The 24,297-nt window shown below is 37.3% G+C and overlaps 1 protein-coding gene across 1 annotated transcript; it reads left to right on the forward strand.

The window, feature by feature from the left end:
* The first annotated feature begins 22,137 nt into the window (after window positions 1-22,137).
* Window positions 22,138-23,516, forward strand: LOC103668221 (ferritin heavy chain-like). The gene has a single exon (XM_040633101.1). It carries the CDS (start codon window positions 22,950-22,952, stop codon window positions 23,499-23,501), a length of 552 nt encoding a protein of 183 aa, XP_040489035.1. The 5' UTR covers window positions 22,138-22,949; the 3' UTR covers window positions 23,502-23,516.
* Window positions 23,517-24,297: the final 781 nt, after the last annotated feature.

Raw genomic sequence — 24,297 nt, forward strand, 5'->3', positions numbered from 1 at the left:
AAAAACTGTAAAAAGAGATGAAGAAGGACCTATATAATCATAAAGGGAACAACCAAACAAGAAGATATAACAACTATAAATATTTATGCACCCAACATGGGAGCACCAAAATCCATAAAGCCACTAATAACAAATGTAAAGGAAGTAATCAATAGTAAGACAATAATAGTAGGGGACGTTAACATCTCACTTATATCAGTGGATAGATCATCAAAACAGAAAATTAACAAGTAAACAGTGACTATGAATGATACATTGGAAAGATGGATCTAACAGATATATTAATTAGAACATTCCATACTAAAACAGTAAAATACACATTCTTTTCAAGTGCACTTGGAACATTCTCCAGAATAGATCACATGTTAGACCACAAAACAAATCTCAACAAATTGAAAAAGATTGAGGTCAAAGCATGCATCTTTTCGGACCACAACACTATGAACTAGAAATCAACCACAAGAAAAAATCTGGAGGGGCGCCTGGGTAGCGCAGTCGTTAAGCGTCTGCCTTCGGCTCAGGGCGTGATCCCGGCGATCTGGGATCGAGCCCCACATCAGGCTCTTCCGCTGGGAGCCTGCTTCCTCCTCTCCCACTCTCCCTGCTTGTGTTCCCTCTCTTGCTGGCTGTCTCTCTGTCAAATAAATAAAATCTTAAAAAAAAAAAAAATCTGGAAAGAACACAAATACATGCAAGTTAAATAAAATGCTACTAAACAATGAATGGGTCAACCAAGAAATCAAAGATGAAAACAAAAAATACATGGAGACATATGAAAATAAATACACAATGTTCCAAAATCAATGGGACGCAGCAAAAGTGGTTCTAAGAGTGAAGTTTGTAGCAATATAGGCCTACCTCAAGAAGCAAGAAAATTTTCAAATAAACAACTTAACCTTACACCTAAAGGAGTTAGAAAAACAAGAACAAACAAAACCCAAAACAGAAGGAAGAAAATAATAAAAATCAGAGCAAAAGTAAATGAAATAGGAACTAAAACGACAATAGAACAGATCAATGAAACCAAGAGCTGGTTTTGTGAAAAGATCAACAAAACTGGTAAACCTTTAGCTAGACTAATTAAAAAAAAAAAAGACTCAAATAAACAAAATGAGAGGTGAAAAGGGAGAAATAACAACTGATACAACAAAAATACAAAGGATTATAAGAAAATATTATGAAAAATTATATGCAAACAAATTGGACAACGTAGAAGAAAATTCATAGAAGCATATAACCTCCCAAAATTGAAACAGGAAGAAACAGAAAATTTGAACAGACCAATTACCAGCAATGAAATTGAATCAGTAATCAAAAAAAACCCCAAAGAACAAAAGTCAGGACTAGATGGCTTCACAGGTGAATTCTACCAAACATTTAAAGAGTTAATACCTATCTTCTCAAACTATCCCAAAAACAGAAGAGGATGGAAATCTTCCAAATTCATTCTAGAAGGCCAGCATTATACTGATACCAAAACTAAACAAAGACATTACAAAAAAAAATAACTTTGCTCCACTATCTCTGATGAACATAGACGTAAAAATCCTCAACAAAATATTAACAAACCAAATCCAACAATAAATTAATAAATTCACTCACCACAATCAAGTGGGATTCATTCCTGGGATGCAAGGGTGGATCAATATTCGCAAATCACTCAACGTGATACATCACGTCAAGAGAAAGGATACAAACCATAGGATCATTTCGATAGATGCAGAAAAAAGCATTTGACAAAGTACCACATCCATTCATGATAAAAACCCTCAACAAATCAGGTTTAGAGGGAACATACCTCAACATAATAAAGTCCATATATGAAAAACCCACAGTGAACATCATATTCAGTGGTGAAAAACTGAGAGCTTTTCTCCTAAGGTCAAGCACAAGACAAGGATGTCCACTCTCACCACTTTTATTCTACATAGTAATGGAAGTCTTAGCCACAGCAATTAGACAACAAAAAGGAATAAAAGGCACCCAAATTAGCATGGAAGAAGTAAAATTTTCACTATTTGCAGATGATCTGATACTATAAATAGAAAACCTGAAAGACTCGCCAAAAATCTACTAGAACAGATAAATGAACTCAGTAAGGTCACAGGATACAAAATCAATGTACAGAAATCCACTGCATTGCTATACATTAATAATGAAGCGACAGAAAGAGAAATTAAGAAAACAATCCCATTTGCAACTGCATCAAATATAATAAAGTACCTAGGAATAAACTTAACCAAGGAGGTAAAAGACCTGTACTCTGAAAACTATAAAACATCAATGAAAGAAATTGAAGACAACACAAACAAATGGAAAGACATTCTATGATCATGGATTTGGAGAACAAGTATTGTCAAAGTATCCATGCTACCCACAGCAATCTACAGATTTAATGCAATCCCTATGAAAACGCAAATAGCATTTTTCACAGAACTAGAACAAACGATACTAAAATTTGTATGGAGCCACAAAAGACCCCAAATAGCCAAAGAAATCTTGAAAAAGAAGAACAAAACTGGAGGTATCACAATCCCAGATTTCAAGATATACTACAAAACTGTAGCAATCAAAACAGTATGGTACTGGCACAAAAACAGACACATAAATCAACAGAACAGAATAAAGAGCCCCGAAATAAACCCATGATTATATGGTCAATCTTCAGCAAAGGAACCAAGAATATGCAATGGGAAAAAGTCTCTTAAACTAATGGTATTGGGAAAACTGGACAGCTACATGCAAGAGAACAAATTTACTACTTTCTTACACTGTATGTGAAAGTAAACTCAAAAATGGATAAAAGACCTAAATGTGAGACCTGAAACCATAAAAATCGTAGAAGATAGCACAGGCAGTAATTTCTGACATCAGCCATAGCAACATTTTTCTAGATAGGTCTCCTGAGGCAAGGGAAATAAAAGCAAAAATAAACTATTTGACTACATTAAAATAAAAAGCTTCTGCACAGCAAAGGAAACAATCGACAAAACTAAAAGGCAACCTACTGAATGGGAGACAATATCTGCAAATGATCATATGATAAACGATTAATATCCAGAATATATAAAGAATTGATATAATTCAACACTAAGAAAACAAATAATCCAATCAAAAATGGGCAGAAGACATGAAAAAACATTTTTCCAAAGAAGACACCCACATGGCCAACAGACACATGAAAAGATGCTCAACATCACTCATCATCAGGGAAATGCAAATCAAAAACACAATGAGACATTACCTCACAACTGTTAGACGAGATCGAGCGCGTTCAGGGTGGTATGGCCGTAGACACCTCACAACTGTTAGAATGGGTAAAATCAAAAACCCAAGAAATAACTACTGTTGGTGAGGATGTGGAGAAAAAGGAACCCTCTTGCACTGCTGATGGGAATGCAAACTGGTACAGATGCTATGGAAAACAGTATGAAGATTCCTTAAAAAATTAAAAATAGAATTACCATACGATCTAGTAATTTCAATACTGGGAATTTACACAAAGAATATGAAAACACTAATTCAAAAAGATATATGTACCCCTATGTTTATTGCAGCATTATTTACAATAGCCAAATTATGGAAGCAACCCAAGTGTTCATCGACAGATGAACAGATAAAGAAGATATAGTGTGTGTGGAATATTACTCAGCCATAAAAAAGAATGAACTCTTACCATTTGCAATGACAGGGATAGGTCTAGAGGGTATAATGCTAAGTGAAACATCAGATAAAGACAAGCACCATATGATTTCACTCATATGTGGAATTTAAGAAATAAAACGAATGAACAAAGTAAAAAACAACCCCCCCCAGACTCTTTATATAAACATAGAGAATAAACTGATGGTTACCAAAGGGGAGGTTGGTGGCAAGGGTGGTGAAATAGATGACAGGGTTTAAAAAATAAATAAATAAAATAAATGTCTGTATAGCTGCCCATTGTATGATATATTACAATCTATTTACCAAGCCTGTATTATTTGACACTTAATACTATATATTAACACATGAAATTTGGACTATCCCATAAAATCAAGGTTACATGGATAACATTTGAGTTTTCTTTCATGCTTTGGTTTATCTCAGAGACATTAGTGGTAAATTTTTAGAGTTAAAGGAGGACATAATTTTTAAAGCCAGTAATCCCAGGCAGAGCATATCTCATCAGGGCCACTTCTATTTAGCATTTAATGAAAGGGCTTAGAAAATTGATTCAAGTGACTGACTAGTGGAAATAAGCTTAGGAAATGTTAAGCACCTACGATTTCTTCATTTAAACAAAGCCTTGGTTGGACTTCAGAGGGAAAGCAAGTCATCTTTTGAAATGTAGCTGATGTAAAGAAGTAAAGAAATGTTATAATAAAATACCAGCATTTGTTGGCCTTAGTTAAGCTTGAAGGATCAAGCAATTGACCCATGTGAGTGGGACAGAAATCCCATTGTCTTCACTAGTACCCGCAGAGACATGTGTTGTAACCATGGTTTTCACATTTAATAAGGTAGTGTGCAAAAAAATTAGCTTTCGCTAATATCATGTGATTCAGGGTTCTTTAAAGTTTTTGTCTCATGTAAAAAAATACTGAGTTGCATAAGAAAATATTGACTTTGTATAAGTAAGAAAAAAATTAGTTATATCCCCATCACGTATATGTGCATTTTATTTATTTATATTCTTAACTCCCTTGACTTATTCTTATTCAAACTTACTTCCTTGAAACAACGAAAACCCTAATCGCAACCAGCTTTCTACCTATTCCACAGCTGTGCCCTGCTAATGCATTTGGCTGGAGTACAACCCACAACCATACAGATGGGTCTCTGTTTAAACTCAAGTTGCAAACCTCATGTGGGCCCTTAATGCAGCTGGGCCATTAGACTGTTCTTCCCTAATCCAGTCATTCCCCCTCAAGTGTATCTCAAACCTTAGTGGGAGATCACCTGGGTATCTTGATAAATACATTTTTTGATCTTGCTATGTAGCACGACAGCCTGTGTTTCTAACAAGCTTCCAGGTAAGGTGCAACACAGATGACCTTTGAATAGCAAGGTTCTAGATGACTATTTTGTACCATAATATCTCTCTTCAAACTTCTAACACCTCCTCCCCTACTTCCAGCTAGTGGCTTGCTTTCTACTGCACTGAGAGTCATAGGGATCAGAAGAGGATTTCACAGACTCCACGACCTTATCTAACCACCTGCCAGCATCTGGACCTTCTCACCTATTAGACAACTCAAATATAACTCACTTAAAAATGAACTTCCTTATTTTTAAATTTTATTTTCAAAAATATTTAATTTTATGTCCTTTTTTTGTGGTATGAACTCCTAACATGAGACCTCTTAACAGATTTATAAGTGTACAATGCAATACTGTTATCTATATGCACAATGTTGTACAGCGTATCTTCAGAATTATTCATCTTGCATAACTGAAATTTTATACCCATTAATTGCCAACTCTCCATTTTCCCCTCCTCCTAGCCCTTAGCAACTGCCATTCTATTCTTTGATTCTATAAGTTTTACCATCTTAGATACCTTATACAAGTAAAATAATGCAGTAGATGTCCTCCTATGCCTGGCTTATTTTCACATAGCATGATGTCCTCAAGGTTTATCCATGTTGTCCAATATTACTGGATTTCCTACTTTTTAAGGCAGACTAGTAGTCTATGGTAGGTATGTAACACATTTCTAAAAATATATTCATCTGTAGGTGGGCGTTTATGTTTTTTCTACATCTTCATTACCGTGAATAGTTCTGTAATGAACATAAAAATGCTAATATCTCCTCCAGTTTCAGATTTCAATTCTTTTGAATAAATACACAGAATTTGGATTGCTATATCATATGGTAGTTCTACTTTGAATGTTTTGAGGAAACTCCATATTATTTTCCATAGAAGCTGCACCATTTTCCATTCCCACCAAGTATATAAGGGTTGCAATATATCCACATCCCTGTCAACATTGTTGTCTTTTTAAAAAATTTTAATTATCACTGATGATTAGTGACATTGAGCATTTTTTTCATAAACCTATTGGCTATTTGTATATATTAACTGGCGAAATGTCTACTCAAATCTTCTGCCCATTTTAAAATCTGATAGCTAATTTTCTTGAGTTGTAGGGTTCCATACATATTTTGGGAATAATTGCTTATCCGATATATGGTTTGCAAATGTTTTCTCCCATTCTGCAGGTTACCTATTCATTCTGTTGATTGTTTCTTTTGCTGTGTGGGGTTTTCAGTTTGATATAGTCCCACTTGTCTACCTTTGCTTTTGTTGCTTATGCTTTTGTTGTTACATCCATGAATTTGCTGCCAAGAGCAATGCCATAAAGCTTTTCCCCTATCTTTTCTTCTAGGAGTTTTACAGTTCTGGCAATAGACAACCTGAACAGACACATAACTGGTGGGGAGGTTGAAACAGTAATCAAAAATCTCCAAAGAGGGGCGCCTGGGTGGCACAGTCGTTAAGCATCTGCCTTTGGCTCAAGGCGTGATCCCGGCGTTCTGGGATCGAGCCCCACATTGGGCTCCTCCACTGGGAGCCTGCTTCTTCCTCTCCCACTCCCCCTGCTTGTGTTCCCTCTCTCTCTGGCTGTCTCTCTCTCTGTCAAATAAATAAATAAAATCTTAAAAAAAAAAAAATCTCCAAAGAAAGAAAAGCCCAGGGTTGGAGGGCTTTGCTGATGAATTTTACCACACATTCAAAGAAGATATAACACCAATTCTTATCAATTGCTTCCAATGAACTGGAGATGATAGACTATGTCTAAACTCATTTTATGAGGCTAGCATTACCCCCAATAAACCCAGAAAAAGATGTCAGAAGAAAGAAAAACGGAGACCAATATCCTTGATGTATATGGATGTAAAAATCATGAACGGAATACTAGCAAACTGAATTTAATAGCATATTAAAAGGATCATATACCATGAACAAGTGGAATTTTTTTCCTGGAATACAAGGATGGTTCCAAATATGAAACGCATTTAAATTAAAGAGGTGATTATGTTAAAATGAAGATGTTACAGTGGGTCTAATCGAATGTTACTGGTTTTCTTATAAGAGGAAATTTGGATACACAGAGACCTCAGGGATAGGCACAAATAGAGGAAACACCATGTGAGGAAATGGCAAGAAGGGGTCATCTGAAATCAACGGAGTGAAGCCTCAAAAGAAACCAACCCTGCCAACACCTTGGTCTTGTACTTTCAGCCTCCACAACAGAGAAAATAAATTTCTATTGTTTAAGCCATCCAGCTTGCAGTGTTTTGTTGTGGCAGTCCTTACAAACAAATACACTTCCAGTTTTGCTTGTCCACAACATCTATTTAACCTCTTCATGATTATGCAAAACATCTGAAGGTATTCCGTATAGAAACAATGCAGGAGCTGGGGCCATCTCCTGCTGTTTCATAGTCAGTGCTGCCAGCTGTGATTTAGGCTTAGCACTCAGTTTGAATCCAAAGGTATTACATTTAATAATCAAATTGCTTTTCTAAGGTGTGTATATGAGGAGAAAGGTGAGAGATGTAGACTAAGGCTGTCCATTTATTATTGAAAACTGCAACTAATCAGGAACATCTAACACAAAAAGCTAATTGCCATGAGACATACCTGAGAGGGGTCAAGTGTTAATTCTGTCAAAAGTGGGCAGAACCTTTTAGCAGGAATCACAAGTTAGGAATGCAACAGTCCCTGCAGAAATACAGAGCTGGTCAGCATCTTGATTTCATGGTCCCATCAGAGAACAAGCCCTTTTCCATAAGCATGTCTATGTGAACCAGACAGCCCAGCAGCATCCATAATGTTTTTATAGTTGAGGGCCTCTGAGATGAGTATCCCAAATCCGGAACAAAGACTCAGAATCTGATTCTGGTTCACTGAGTAAAGCAACTTCGCAGATTTTGGTTCCACACAGCTAGTGCTGAGGCTTAAATAGCCCATGACAGACAGTATCAGCTTTTAGTCAGGTCCAGGCAGTCAAGATCTATGAATTCGGTATTGTTAAAAAAGCTTAGATATTGCAAGGCCAGACTTCCAGCTTTGTTCCAAATCCAGGTGACAATCAAGGCTTGCCTAAGCCCCGTCAGTCTTGGAGTTGCACGTGACCCACTAAAAAATATACAGACTGGAAAATCATCAGCCTCTAAGGGCCGGACAGCTGATTTCATAAGAGCTCACTAACAACCAAAAACTGCATTCTAAAACTCCAAAAATGTATCTCCATTTGGAGATTGCTTCTCTTTCATGTTGTCTCTCTTTTTCCAGAGAACCCAATAGGCAAAAATCGTGACAATTTATTGTTTTCAATATTCAAAAAGCTCAAATTCCAATCAGCCCACCAGTGGCAAAAAGTAAGAACGTTGTGTTTGACTAACCCATTTTTTAAAGCTTTCCCTGAGTGGGATGATTCCTGTAGCATTTATATAATTACAAGCATACAGTATTTTATATCAATTTTATGGTAACACCCTGATGCAATAGCCATAAACACATTTTCAAAAATTCTTTCTTTCACATAGCATAATCTCCTCAAGTCAAGCAGAGAAAGACAATTATCATATGGTGTCACTCATTTATGGAACATAAGAAATAGCAGGAAGATCGGTAGGAGAAGGAAGGGAAGAATGAAGGGGGGGTAAACAGAAGGGGGAATGAACCATGAGAGACTGTGGACTCTGGGAAACAAACTGAGGGCTTCAGAGGGGGATTGGGATAGGCCAGTGATGGGTACTAAGGAGGGCACATATTGCATGGTGCACTGGGTGTTATATGCAAATAATGAATCATGGAACATTGCATCAAAAATTGGGGATGTACTGTATGGTGACTAATATAACAAAATAAAAATTATTTAAAAAAAAATTCTTTCTTTTTCTCATTGCAAATTCACTCAACCCCCTAACAAGAAATTCAGATTTAGGGATGCCTGGGTGGCTCAGTCGGTTGAGCATCTGCCTTTGGCTCAGGTCATGATCCCTGGGTCCTGGGATCGAGTCCCGCATCGGGCTCCTTGCTCAGCGGGGAGCCTGCTTCTCTCTTCCTGCTGCTCTCCCTGCTTGTGCTCTCTCTCTCTCTGACAAATAAATAAACAAAATCTTAAGAAAAAAAAAAGAAAGAAATTCAGATTTACAGGTTTAACATTACAGATCCCTGAGATGCAGACTAGAATGTGGTGTGGGGAGGAGCAGCAGTTAGCTGCTGTTTTGGTAGCAGCTAAGCCAAAGAAATGGCTAGAGTGTTCCCCTCCCTCCTTTCTTCCTCAAAGTTTATCTAAAGCTTTGCTCCAGTCCTGGAAACTGAATTTAACCATTTTCCTCCCACTTGGAGGAAAGAAAAATACAGACTTTTAACATTTTTGGCTGGCCCAAGCATACCTTTGGAAACAAGGGGGTCCTTTTTCCTGCAGTCTGGAGGAAGTACAAAAACCAAAGGCTTTTTACGCATTTTTCTCAGTTAGCCTTCATGGTCAAATTAGTCAGAGGACCAGCAGGTCAACTCTCCTGGTGTTGGATTTATCACAACAGAGAGTAGCTCAACTGCTGTTTTCATACTAGAGATGACTCCATAGCCACCCAGGCACCAAAGGGTTGTCACCTCCCACTCCCTCAACCTTCCATCTCCCAAACCATGCTTTTGCCATATTTCAGTGAGTCAGGGTCATTCGAGGATATCTTACTGCTGCCACCAATGGTAGGGGTCTCTGGGACCACTGCCAGGTTTGATTCACAAGGAGGACGCACAGGACACCATAAATAGTCACACTTAAGGCTATAAATTATTATAAGGAAAAGCTACAATGAAAAACAAGCAAGGGGAAGACACACAGCAAAAAGCCAGGAAGAAACCGGGTGGAAGTTTCCAAAAGTCCTCTTCCAATGAATTCATACAGATCACATTTAATTCCTCTAGCAAGGTGAGACAACACATGTGAAATGCTATCTACCAGAAAAGCTCTTTAGAGACTCAGTGCTCAAAGTCTGTATTGGGATATGGACATGTAGGCACCCTCCGCTTAGCAAGTACCAAGATTCCATACAAACAGAAAGATCACATGTGTTCAACATAAACAATATTGTTTTCACAATTTTGGCACAAGGAGGCTTTTTTATCAGTTAAGGAAGGGTAGGAACGTTCCCAAAATTGAAGTTCCCAGACACTAGTCAAGGTCTCACATTGCAAGGAGATCTGATATAACTCATTTATGCACAGTAGGTGTAACTTACCCAAACAGGGCACTTATCCTCTACCCACTAGTAGAATAAGCCTGATATAATAATATCTGTATTTAAAGTACATAAGCAGAAACTAACAGGCTTTTGTAGGTTAACAGTAAATAGTTTCAACTCACCTAATAAAAATCATACTTTCAACCATGTCAAAAGACTTGAAGTAGCCAAAGTGTCATAGTGGGAATTTATTTTTCAATAACATTAGAGAGGAATTACATTTTTAATTTTTAAAAATCCTTATTGAAATATAATTCAAAAAACATAAAATCTTCCCATTTAAAGTAAAAAATTCAGTGGTTTTTAGTATACTCACGGAATTATGAAACCATCACCAAAATCCAATTTTAGAACATTTTCATCACCCCAAAAAGCAACCCATTAGTAGCCACTCCCAATCTCCCTGACCCCAGCACTAGGCAACCCCTAATCTATACTCTGTCTCTATAGATTTGCCTATTTTGGAAATTTCATACAAATGTGGTTTCTTTAGGCTGCCTTCTTTCAGTTTTGCTTAATTTTCAAAGTTCATCCATGTTTCAGTATATAGCAGTATTTCATTCCTTTTTATTGCCGAAGTTTTCTATTATGTGGATAAATCATATTTTGTTCATGCATTCACCAGTTGGTGACATCAGGTTTCTTTCAAATGCTTTATTATTATTGACGCTGCTATAAACATTTACATAGTTTTCGTGTGGAAGTATGTTTTTATTTCTCTTGGGTGGGTATCTAGAAGTGGAATTGCTGGGTAATATGTTAACCGTATGTTTAGCATTTTGAGAAACTGCCAAAATGTTTCCCATTTGTATACTATTTTGTATTCTCACCAGCAATGTAGAAGTGTTTCAAGTATTTCACTTTTTATTTTCTCTTTTTTTATTATAGCCATCTAGTGTATGTAAAGTTCTATCTCATTATAGCTTTGATTTTAAATTCCCTTGTGACTAATGATGCTGAACTTTTTTTTATGTAGTTACTGGCTGTATGTAGATCTTCTTCATTGAATTTCATTTGTCTATTCAAACCCTTTGTCCATTTTAAAATGGAGTTATTTATCTTTTCATTACTGAGTTGTAAAAAGTTATTTTTTAACATATTTTGGATATAAGTCCTTATCAGATACATGTTTTGTGATATTTTCTACCATTGTATAGATCATCTTTAACTTTCTTAATGGTATTGTTTATAGCACAAAAGTTTTTAGTTTTGAGGAATTTATATTGCTTTGTTGCTTGTGCTTTTGCTATCATATCTAAGAAGTCATTTCTTAACCCAAGGTTATGATGATTTACTCCTATGTTTTCTTCTAAGAGTTTAATAGTTTTAGTTCTTATATTTAGGTTTATGATCCCTTTTGAGTTAATTTTGTGTGAAGTGTGAAGTACGGATCCAACTTCATTCATTCATAGGTAGATATCCAGTAGTCCTAGCAATATTTTTTGAAAAGACTCTTCTTCCCCGATCAAACTGTTGGTACTGTTGCTTAAAATCAATTGACCATAAAAGAAAGGGTTTATTTCGGGACTCTTAAAACTATTCATTTGATCTATATGAGTATCTTTATGCCAGCCCCACACTGTCTTGATTACTGAAGCTTTTTACTAACTACTGAAATTTCAAGATTATTTTGTGTATTCTGAGTTCCTTGAATTTCCATACGAATTTTAGAATTAGGATACACCTTGGTTCCTACAAAAAGGCAGCTGGGATATTGATAGGGATTGCACTGAATCTGTAGATTAATTTGGGGAGCGTTGCAACTTAGTATTGTCTTTATATCCATGAATAGGGGATGTCTCTACATTTACTTAGGTATTCTTTTTTTTTTTTCCCACTGATCTCATTTTTTCCCCCTTTTCGCCATGACCTTTTTTATTTTTTTTTATGATTTTTATTTTGTTATGTTAGTCACCATACAGTACATCCCCGGTTTTTGATGCAATGCTCCATGATTCATTATTTGTGTATAACACCCAGTGCACCACGCAATATGTGCCCTCCTTAGTACCCATCACCGGGCTATCCCATTCCCCCACCCCCCTCCCCTCTGAATACTTAGGTATTCTTTAATGACTTTTGACAATGTTTTATAGTTTTTAGTGTACAATTTTACACTTCTTAAATTTATTTCTAGGTATTCTATTATTTTTGATGCTTCCATAATTGAAATTTTAACATTTCTTTTTCAGATTGCTTATTACTAGGGTATGGAAATACAACTGATTTTGGTAGATTAATCTTGAATATTGCAGCCTTGCTGAAATCACTTATTATTCTTAATAGGTTTTGGTAGATTCCTTGGGAATGTCTATGTACGTGATTATGTCATTCACAAACAGAGATAGGTTTATTTCTTCCTTTCCAAATGGGATGTCTCTTTTTCCTTTCTTGCCTAATTACTTTGTTGAGACCCTCTTGTAAAATGCTGAATGGAAGTGGTGAGAGCAGAGATCCTTCTCTTGTTTCTGATCTTAAGGGAGAAGCATCCAATCTTCCTCCCATTAAGCATGATGTCATCTGTGGGTTTTTCTTAGATGCACCCTTTATCATGTTAAAGAAGTTCCTTTGTATGCTTAGTTTGTTGAGTGTTTTGTTTTGCTTTTGTTTTATAATGAAAGATTGTTGCATTTTGCCCTTCCCATATAGTGAGAAAAGTCACAAATATTTTGTCCTTTATTCTACCAATATGGTGTGTTACACTGGTTGATTTTCTGATGTCAACCCAACTTTGCGTTCCTGGGATTAATCCCAAATGATCATGAAGTATAATTCTTCTTCTATGTTGCTGGATTCAGTTTGCTAGGATTTTGTTTAAGATTTTTTTCATCTATATTCATAAACAATAATGATTTGTAGTTTCCCTTTCTTGTGATGTCTTTTTCTAATTCTGGCACTGCAGCATTTAAAATTTTCCCACTTTATGTAAGTCATTCTATTAATTATTAATTTCCATCTTCCTCAATATCACTCCGCTTCTTGTATCTATAGGTACAGAAACTTGAGAGGAGAGAGAAAGAGAAAGAGAGAGCAAGAGAGAAAGAGAGAAAGAAGGAGGGAGGGAGAAACTGATAGTGAAGGAAAGAGAATGAAAATTAAGGAAAGAAAGGTAATATATAGTCCCAGATATGCAAGGCATATATGATATATCTCCAGGTAATTTTTACTAAATTCAATTTTGTGTCCTTATCAACAGCTCTTTTACCAGTGACTTAAGCTCTCCAGAACTCTCTGAATTCCATTTCATCAAAAAAGAGGTTGACCGTAGCCTGTTCTCTCTCTCTTACACAGCTGTATCTCTAGCCCATGTGTGCACGCTCCCAAAACAACACAATGACCACCATTATCACCACCACTCCTCTCTCAAATCTCAAATTCATACTGTGCAGAATTTTGCCTGCGGAGAAACCTGAGCACTCTGGAGAGCAACAGGACATGTCTATCTTTTTCCAATTTGCAGTATAAACATATAAACCCTCCCTAGTGAAGGGGCAAGTGCAGGGCCTGGTAAAATCATAGCGTTCCTTTCATTCTGAAGATTTTGACACAGATCCAATCAAATTAAAAGAAACATTACGACAAGTTAGAAAGGAAAAATCATGTTACTCAAGGGCAATCTTAGCCTGAAGGATGAATTTTTATATCTTCCCTAGGGCCAAGTGGTTGGGAAGATAATCAGCAAGAACAACATTTGATTTTTATTTGGCTGCACTGTATAACCACCTGGTTCTAGCCATGCAGAAACAGACCTCTCAAAGGCCCCAAACTTGGGTAGTTGATTCAATTCATTTTGGCCCAGAGCCTACCAGGAAAACTTGTTCTATACCATGTTTTTGATGTGCTTTGGCAAAATAGAGTGGAAACAGAATCCCACATAGACCTCTAGTCCAAATGACTGGCCCAGCCACGGTTCTTAAGCTGACCCACTGGCCTTTCTCTGGGATCAGTCCTCAATAGGAGTACATTTCTTCACTATTGCTTTAGAGTCCTCAACTTCTTAGCTTTGTCATAAAGTAAATCATAAAACACTTCCTGACTTTCTACAGAACCCAGCAGCTTCTGGTATTTTTCATTTCTCTGTTTGTAGTACCTTGGAGTTGATGCAAGTTTCTTCTTTGCCAGTGCTTGTCTCCTCTAACTCAATTGCAAGATGCTGTCTGGGCCATGTTTGCCTCTGTAAGTGCTCTGCCCAATACCATAGGCACTAGCCACACGTGTCAAGTGAGTCCTTAAAAAGTGACTAGTCCAAACTACAACACACTGCAATGTAAAGTATATATTAGATTTCAAAGACTTCGTTTAAAAAGGAGCAAAGTATTTCATTAATTTTTATATTAATTACATCTTGAAATTTAAATGTTTTAGATATATTAGGTTACATAAATATATTAATAAAATTAATTACACCAATTTCTCTTTATCTTTTGTTAATGTGGCTACTAGACAATTAAAAATTAAGTATATGGTTTGCATTTGTGGCTATTATATTTCTAGTGGACAGTGCTGTTCTAGACTCTCTTAGTTCGAATAATTAGATACTCTGTCTTCAGAAACTGTATCTTTCAGTTACAAAGTAATTTTGCATTAGGTAGACTTGGATTTACTTCCTAGTTCTGCCACTAGCTATATAACTTTGGGCAACTTAGTTATCTTGGGTCTTGGTCTCTTTATTTGTAAAATAGGACTATTAATACTTACCAATTTTTCCTGTATATATGGTTCTATTTAATAGATTTGCTGTTTTAAAGTTGAAAAGGTAAGTCTGTGTACAGCTCAGTGCTTGTCAAGTGGTAGGTAGGCAGGTTCGCATCATCTCTTCCCATCCTAAGTCTATACAGTTAACAAATAGACTTTTCAAATCTTAAGTCTCTTTACTACTTGATTAGTCCATAAATCTTGTGCATTACTTGTCTCTGATCTGGTGTTCTTTGGACAAGGCTCTTCTCTAAAATGGTCTACAGTTTCTCCATAAAAACAACTTCCTATAAAGAGTACTATATATTCAGGAGACTCATGCAAATGAATGTAATTTGCACGATAGAGGATTTCTTTAGGTTAATTTGTGTTTAGCCCACATGCCACTCCAGAATTTTACAAAATGCTGCAGGTACCAGTGATTTAATTATCTTCAGGTTTTATTTTATGCTACAGATTTTTTCCCTATCCAGAAAAAATATTAACTCATTTTCTCTACACAGGCAGGGTGAAACATAAACACACAAATATTATAATCTCCTTTCCAAAAGAGAAAAACAGTCATCAAATTCCCCTACGGCTCCCTCCTGACAATGAGGATAAGGCCAAAAGATTACACAAAAGTGATCAAAATAGAAAATATGCATTAATCACTGGTTCTTTTTTGCTAAAAGTGAAGTTAATACTTTAAGTCACCAAATTTCAAAAGATCAACATGTATTACTTTTATAAAGTACAAGTATATTCTCAAAGTATTTTTTTATCCACATTTTGATGTGGAGTACGTTAGGCTTTTCAGTTTGTATCACACTTTTATCCAGAAACTGGGGAAAAATTAAACCATCTACCACCAATAGTTCTCAACAGAGTTATGATTTTTGTTACAAGAGGTACTTATCATTGGTTTAATATCTTTCTAGGGCATCTATGGATGCCATTCATATTACCACACATGAACGTGTATTTATTTGAATATTTCTTTGTAAATGCTTTTAGGTTATATATGTGACTGTGTGTATATGTGTATGCATGTGTATACACGTGTTGCTGTGTTTCCCTGGTTAAAATCCTAGTTTCTTCTCCTCTGTACCTATGACTTAGTTGATTTTTTAAACTAAGGTATAATTTAACACAAAGAAATCCACATTTTTTTTTAAAGATTTTACTTATTTGACAGAGAGAGAGACAGCCAGCGAGAGAGGGAACACAAGCAGGGGGCGTGGGAGAGGAAGAAGCAGGCTCCCAGCAGAGCAGGGGGCCCGATGCAGGGCTCGATCCCAGGGTCCTGGGATCACGCCCTGAGCCGAAGGCAGACGCCCAACAACTGAGCCACCCAGGAGCCCCAAAATCCAAATTTTTTATGTCTAGTTCTGAGAGTTTTGACAAAAGCATACAATTGCATAACTACCATCCATCATTCCCACAAATCTCCCACCTTGTGCTCCCTTGTAGTAAACCTCTCCCCGATCTAGAGAAAACTCATCCCTATAGTTTTGCCTTTTCCAGAATGTCATATAAATGAAATCACATAGTATACAGCCTTTTGAGTCTTCCTTATTTAGTATAATGCAGTAGGGATTCACCCGCAGTGTTGCTTGGGTTAGTAATTCACTGCTTTTTATTGTTGACTAGAATTCCACTATATGGAAACGACACCGTTTATCCATCTGTCAGTTGAAGGATATTTGCTTTTTATAGGTTTTGGCAATTACAAAAAAGCAGACATAAACAGCCACATAGAGGTTTTAGTGTAAAGATATATTTCCTTTACAGGTGAATAAATACCTAGGACTAGGATTGCTGAGTCAGATGGTAAGTGTATGTGGATCTTTGTAAGACACTGCAAAACTATATTCCAATATGGCTGTCCCATTTTCACTCCCACCAGCTATTTATGAAAGTTCGAGGTGGTCTGCATTCTTATTGATGGTGTTTCGATTTTAGACATCCTAATAATTGTGTAGTGGTATCTCACTGCGGTTTTAATTTGAAATTCTCTAGTGTCTGATTATGTCAATCTTTTCATATGCTTATTTGTCATCCTTTTTTTTTTTTTTTTTGAAAATATATGTTCAAATCTCTCACTCACTTCACCCACCCCTTTTTTCCTTATCATTGAGAGTTCTGTATATACTCTGGATACAAAGTACTTTATCACAAAGTTCTTTATCAGATATGTGATTTGTAAATATTTTCTCCCAATCTGTGCATTGCCCTTCATTCTCTTAAAGAGAGCCTTTAACATAAGTTCTTAATTTTAATGAAGTCCAATTTATCATTTTCTTCTTTTATGGACCATGCTTTGGTTTTGTGTCTAAGAAATTTTTGTCTCACCTAGGGTCTCAAAGATTGCCTCTTATGTTTGCTCAAGAAATTTTATAGCTTCATGTTGCACATTTAGGTGTGTGATTCACACTGAGTTTATTTTTATGTGCTGAAAGAAAAGAATTAAGTTTAATTTTTATTTTTTGCATATAGATGTTCACTTGTTATGGCACCACTTGCTGAAAAGACTATCTTTATTGAATGGCCTTTTCATTTTTGTCAAAAATTAACTGGCCATACAGATATGAGTTTGTTTCTATTCTATTCATCTATACTTCTGTTCATTTCTATATACTTTTGTCAGTATCACACTATTTTGATTATGGTAGTTTTATAGTAAGGCTCGAGTGTGTCTTCAAACTTTGTTCTTTTAAAAATTTGTTTCAGTGGGTGCCTGGGTGGCTTAGTTGGCTAAGCATCCAACTCTTAATCTCAGCTCAGGTCTTGATCTCAGGGTCGTGAATTCAAGCCCCGTGTTGGGCTCCCACATTGGCTGTGGAGCCTACTTAAAAAAAATTGTTTCAGTTATTCTAGTTTCATTGCCATTCGATAGTAATTTAATACTTTGCCTATTTCTACAAAAAGCCCTGCTTGGGTTTTTTTGAATTATGTTGAATACACAGACCAGTTTTTGGGGAAATTGACAACAATATTAAGTATTCTCATTTGTAAACACAGTGTATCTCTCCTCTTGTTTAGGTAGTCTTTGATTTTTTTCACCACCGTTTTGTTGTTTTCAATGTACAAATCCTAACATATTTTCTATGATTTGTAACTAAGCATTTCATGTGGGCCTTCTGGGTGCAATTTAAACTGAACATTAATTTTTTTCCCTCTTTAACTGTTCATTGCTAGTATATAAAAATAAGATGGATTTTTGTATATTGGCCTTATATCCTGAGATCTTATTAAACTCATTTATTAGTTTCAGTAGCTTCTTTGTATATACCTAAAGATTTTCTATATAGACAATTAAGTTATCTGCAAGTAGAGCCAGTTTTATTTCTTCATTTCCAACTTGTGTGCCTTTTATTTCCTTTTCTGGCCTTATTTCACAAGCTAGGACCTCCAACTCAATGTTAATTAGGAGTGATGAGAATGGACATCCTTGTTTTGCTGCTGACCTTAAGTCATTCAATCTTCTACCACTAAATATGATGTTAGGTATAGTTTTTAAAGAAGTCCTATATCAGGTTGAGAAAGTTTCTCCTATTCCTAGTATGCTAAGATTTTTTTTAAAAGCAGGAATGGATATTTGAATTTGTCAAATGCTTTTTATGAATCTATTGAGATGCTTGTATGATATTTCTTCTTTAGCCTGTTAATATGATAAATTACATTGATTATTTTTAAAGTTGAACTAGCCTTGCATTCCTGAAATGAAACCCACTTGGTCACTTGCCAATATGCCATTATTTTGTACATTATTGGATTCAATTTTCTAACACATTAAGAATATTTGTGCCTATATATATATTTTTTAAATATTTTATTTATTTTTTTTGTCAGAGAGAGCGAGCAGGAACAATCAGGGGAAGCAGCAGGCAGAAGAATGGGAGAAACAGGCTCCCCACTGAGCAGAGAGCCCAACATGGGACTTGATCCCAAGACCCTGGAATCATGACCTTAGCCAAAGGCAATGCTTAACCTAACTAACTGAGCCACCCAGGCGCCGTATTTGTGCATATATTTATGAAGGAAACTGGTCTGCACCATTCTTGTAATTTTTTTGTCTCGTTATCATATCGGGGTAGCACTGGCCTCATAAGATATATTGGGAAGTATTCCTTCCTCTTTAATTTTCTAGAAGAGCTTGTATAATTTACTTGCTTCTTATTTAAATATTTAGCAGAATTCATCAATAAAGCCAATGGGTCTGGAGTTTTCTCTGTGGGAATATTTTAACTAAACATTCATTTCCTATTGAATGAACATTAGTACCTACACGTGCACAACACGGTCACCGTGGATTTGTTCTGGTAACTTTTGTATATAGGATTTTGTATCTCTGTTCATACATTAGATTAGCCTGTAGTTTAATTTCATCTATGTTGCTGAATTTGCTGGTATAAAGTTGTTCATTTATAAAAAATATGTGGGGGTTTTCGCTATACCAACGAATTCTCCAATTTTCCCAATGCCAATTAGATGTCCTAAAATTCAATTAGGACACTAACTACCTGGAGTTGGCACAGATTCCACAGGCTAAGGACTTAGTCCCACAAGACTGCCCCCCACCAACCACTTCAGGCACTAACTGCAAATCTAAATTGGAGGATCCCATGACTTCCTCTTCAGCTTTGATAATTTTCTACAGTGTTTCACAGAATTCAGGAAACAGTTTACTTACTAGATTACCAGTTTATTATAAAAACATACAACTCAGAATCAGCCAGATGGAAGAGATGCATAGGGCAAGGTATAAGGGGAAAAGGCATGGAAACTCTCTGGGTTTTTCACCTTCCCAACACCTCCGTGTGTTCACCAACTTGAAAGCTTTCTGAATCTCTTCAATTAGGGTTTTTATGAGGGCCCTATTACCTCGGCATGATTAATTAAATCAATTAATCAACCTCTAGTCTTTCTCCCCTCGAGTGAGGAGGAAGGGCTGAAATAATGTGGTTATTTCCTCTGGCAAACAGTCCTCCATCCTTAGGGGCTTTCCAAAAGTCACATCATTATTATAAATTCAGGTGTGGTTGAAAGGAGTTTGCTATGACTAACAAAAGATGCTTCTTTCATCTGTATCACTCCAGAGCTGTTCCAGGAGCTAGGGGAAAAAACGATTATTATAACAAAGATGGTTCTATTGCTCCTATCACTTAGAAAATTACAAAGGTTTTAGAACCTCTGGTGAGGAACTGGAGATGAAAAATCGAAATATATATCTCATATCACAATTACATTCCCTCATCATCCTTTGAATGAGTACATGATCTGTAGTAATATCTCCTCTCTCTTTCCTGAAACTGGTAATTTGTGTCTTCTCTCTGCCCTTTTTTCCTGATTAGTCTGTTTAGAGATTTATTTTTTTGTTTAATTTCCTAAAAGAACCTGCTTTGATTTTATTGATTTGACCTACTGTTTTTATTTACTTTTGTTGTTTTCTATGTCACCGTTTTCTGCTCATATCTTTTTATTGTTGTTCAGATAGCTTTATTAATATGACAAAAATCACATTTCTACAATATGAAAGAGCTAAAATTTAAACTCATCTCTACCTGTCTCTGAATCTGAAATGATTAAATATCTTCATCTTGAGGCATTTTACCTAGACCCAGACTCCTGTTTTACCTGCTACCTCGGTCAATGACCAGAGATTTCTCCCTCTTTTCACAACCCTATTCTTTCAACCTCTTTATAAAATTACTCCTTATGCTCAGGTCCTCTTACTCTGGGGCATCTCTAGTACACTGAGCAAACTTCCTAAACATTAGGACCCAATTTTCCTCAATTTACTGAACCAGTTTAACTCATAACTTACTCATTTTAACACATATGTATAAAAACAAACTCTGCTCATATCTTTATAATTTCCTTCCTTCTGCTTGACTTGGGTTAATTTTGGTCTTCTTTTACTCCTTAAGGTAGAAGGTTAAATAATGGATTTGAGACCTTTCTTCTTTTCTAAGAATTTTTTGAATCTTTCAAAAATTAGCATGCAAACACTGCTTTAGCTACATGTCACAAATGTTGATATGCTGTATTTTATTTTCACTCAAGTCCAGATAATTTCTAATTTCCTTTTGACCTCTTCTTTGACCCTTAGGTTAGTTGGAAATGTATTATCAACTTCTGAATATTTTTTTAAAAGATTTATTTATTTGACAGAGAGAGACAGCCAGCGAGAGAGGGAACACAAGCAGGGGGAGTGGGAGAGGAAGAAGCAGGCTTCCAGCGGAAGAGCCCAACATGGGGCTCGATCCCAGAACACCGGGATCACGTGCTGAGCCGAAGGCAGACGCTTAATGACTGAGCCACCCAGGCGCTCCTCAACTTCTGAATATTTAAATGTTTTTCAGATATCTTTATGTTAATAAGTTCTAATCTAGTTTTATTGTGATCAGAGAACATATTGTTCATGATATGAGTAATTTTATATTTATTGGTATCTGTGTTGTGGTCTAGAATTTGGTCTGTCTTACCAAATGATCAACATACATTTAAAAAAATGTCCTAAGGAATATGTTTCTGAAGTTTCTTAACTCTGACTCTATGATTTTTCTTAGCATAAGTAGGATTCTTCTTTTTCATTCTTTTTCTCCTACTGATTATCACAAATAATACTAATGGCTGCCTTCAGAGAAAACTCAATGGTTTTTGAACTGTGTAGAAACATTGCCAATTCAGAAAGTAGAGTTTCGTTTTTAACGGTTTTTGAAAAAGATAACTGAATCATGGTAGTGAACTAAACACAAAATCTCTCTCTCTCTCTCTCACACACACACACACACACACAAAAAGACACACTAAAAAGGGTGCCATTAGGACACCAAAAATTGTAAGGAATTCTGGAAAAACAGGAAGAGCGTCTATCAGATTGGCTAATTCAGAGAAGTTGCAAGACCTGCAGTAGAAAACCTGGTCACATTCAGAGAAACTCTAATACCAGAGTAAATGAAATTGCAGCAGTGTAGAGGCTCCAGGGTCAGCTGTGAGACCAAAGACCCATGCTGTGAACAGCAGACCTATTTTTCCTGCCCTGCTCTGACCCTCCCCCACTCTTACTTACAATGGGAAGTAAGCACCTGTCTCATCTGACACCTTTAATCTCCCAAGAGTGAATGAGCTCAAGACAACTAAAGACCTCCACAGGAGAGAAAACAACAGGACATATCTACCCAAAAGGAAAAAAGATTACTCTTCCGAAGTCAAAAATATATTTATTTTGGTAACAGGGAGGGTCCCTATCCAAGCTCCATGCTTTATACACACAAAGGAGAAAACCACTGAATAACTGACATATCCTGCCCTTCTATTTGGAGGAGAAGCATGTTGGTGAAATGAAAATCACAATTACAGATCAGATCTTTGCTAATTACCTAGGCTAATTAAACAAGTCATTTATTCCTAAATATAAGTAAACAAAGGTTTGGCAGATATTTGACAAAATTAAAAGAGAAAATCATGAAAAGCAAACAGAAATATTTAGGGGGGGGAACAGATATAATACAGCAAACAGAAGAGAACTTCACCAAAAAATTTAAATTCATATTCTCAAAATTTTAAGGGAAGAAAATTAGTTTATAAAACAAGAAAAGGCTGCTATAGAACAATTTGAGAATAAGATAAACTTCTTCCAAACTAGAAAAATTAATGCAAAATTAAAAACGCATTAGAAGCCAGGCGCTCAGCAGTTTCCCTCTCTTACACAGACTCTGATAGAACCTGAACTCAGCACTTGGCCCACCCACTTCTTTCATCCTTCACCTCCTTCTCCCCTTCCCCCACATAACGGATCCTCCCTCCCCCTCCCCCACCACTTCCGGGTAACGGTTTCTAACTACTGGCCTCATCTCAGACCTGTCGCCTGGTACGGAGTCTGTCTGCCTCCGGCCTCTCTCTTCATTCACGCTGGGAAATCTCCGAGGCCGCCACCGCCTTCGGCCCCGCCGCTGCCCGCTCCGCAGCCCTCGCTTCCGCAGTGCCTTCACCTTTGCGTTGGTGCCCGGGCCGCCAGTCATGGCCACTGGACCACTCTCACAAGTGCGCCAGAACTACCACCCCGACTGCGAGGCCGCCATCAACAGCCAGATCAACCTGGAGCTCTACGCCTCCTACGTGTACCTGTCCATGGCCTTCTACTTCGACCGCGACGACGTGGCCTTGAAGAACTTCGCCCAGTTCTTCCTGCGCCAGTCCCGCGAGGAGACCGAGCACGCCGAGAAGCTGATGCAGCTGCAGACCCAGCGCGGGGGCCGCATCCGCCTCCGAGACATCAAGAAGCCGGACGGCGACGACTGGGAGAGCGGCCTGAAGGCCATGGAGTGCGCCTTGCACCTGGAGAAGAGCGTGAACCAGAGCCTGCTCGACCTGCACCAGCTGGCCACCGACAAGAACGACGCCCACCTGTGCGACTTCCTGGAGAGCCACTACCTGCACGAGCAAGTCAAGTCCATCAAAGAGTTGGGGGGCTATGTCACCAACCTGCGCAAGATGCGGGCCCCGGAAGACGGCATGGCGGAGTACCTCTTCGACAAGCTCACCCTGGGCGACATCAACAAAAAGAACTGAGTTGGGACTGTTTTCCCTATAGCCACAGGGTGCATGGTGATCACCTGGTTTCTCTGATCACCATGCCGAGCATGCATATTGCAGTGTTGGCTTTGCAAAAGGTTCCAGTTTTTTTCTCCCAGTTTTGCCATAAATAAATAAAGTTGTTTGGTTTCAATAAAGTTACTTGGTTCCTAAACAAAAAAAAAGTCTCTGGTTGATTCGCGTACAAATCTTTCACCTTTTAAGTTTTAAAACAGGTATCCAGGAGTCTCTGAACCCACCCAACCCCATCCACGTGCAGCTCAGGATCTTGGAAGATGGGGGGAGAAGGTATTCCATGGGACCCTGGAAAACAGAAATCAATCTCCCCTTTATAAATGATGTGGGGGCAGGGGGTGGTGGGGAGAGGTGAGGGGGGTGGTCTGGGGCCCTGGATGTCAGTGGGTGTGTATGTATGGTAAAACTATAAAAGAATATGGTTCAGAACTCACAACAGTGGTTGTCCCTATGGAAAAAGTGAAGAATGGATTAGGCTGGTAGTAAAGGGAGTCTTCGACTTTACTTGAAAACTTTTAGCTTACTAAAATATGCACATGTTAACAATTGTTGCTTCTGGGTAGCAACATGGGGGTCTTAGAAGCAGGAATCACAGACTATATCTTTGAGAGGCTTGCCCTGGACAACAGTAACAGTGTAACTGAGCCTTAGGCTGGCTTCCCATTGGCAGGGGAGTGACTTCCTAGGTCACCATGCTAGGCATGCATATTGCCCTTACAAAATATCCAAATACAATTTGCTCCTTCAGTTGTACCCT

This window comes from Ursus maritimus, assembly GCF_017311325.1.
Source record: "Ursus maritimus isolate PB19 chromosome X unlocalized genomic scaffold, ASM1731132v1 scaffold_X1, whole genome shotgun sequence".
NCBI classification, from domain to species: Eukaryota; Metazoa; Chordata; class Mammalia; order Carnivora; family Ursidae; genus Ursus; species Ursus maritimus.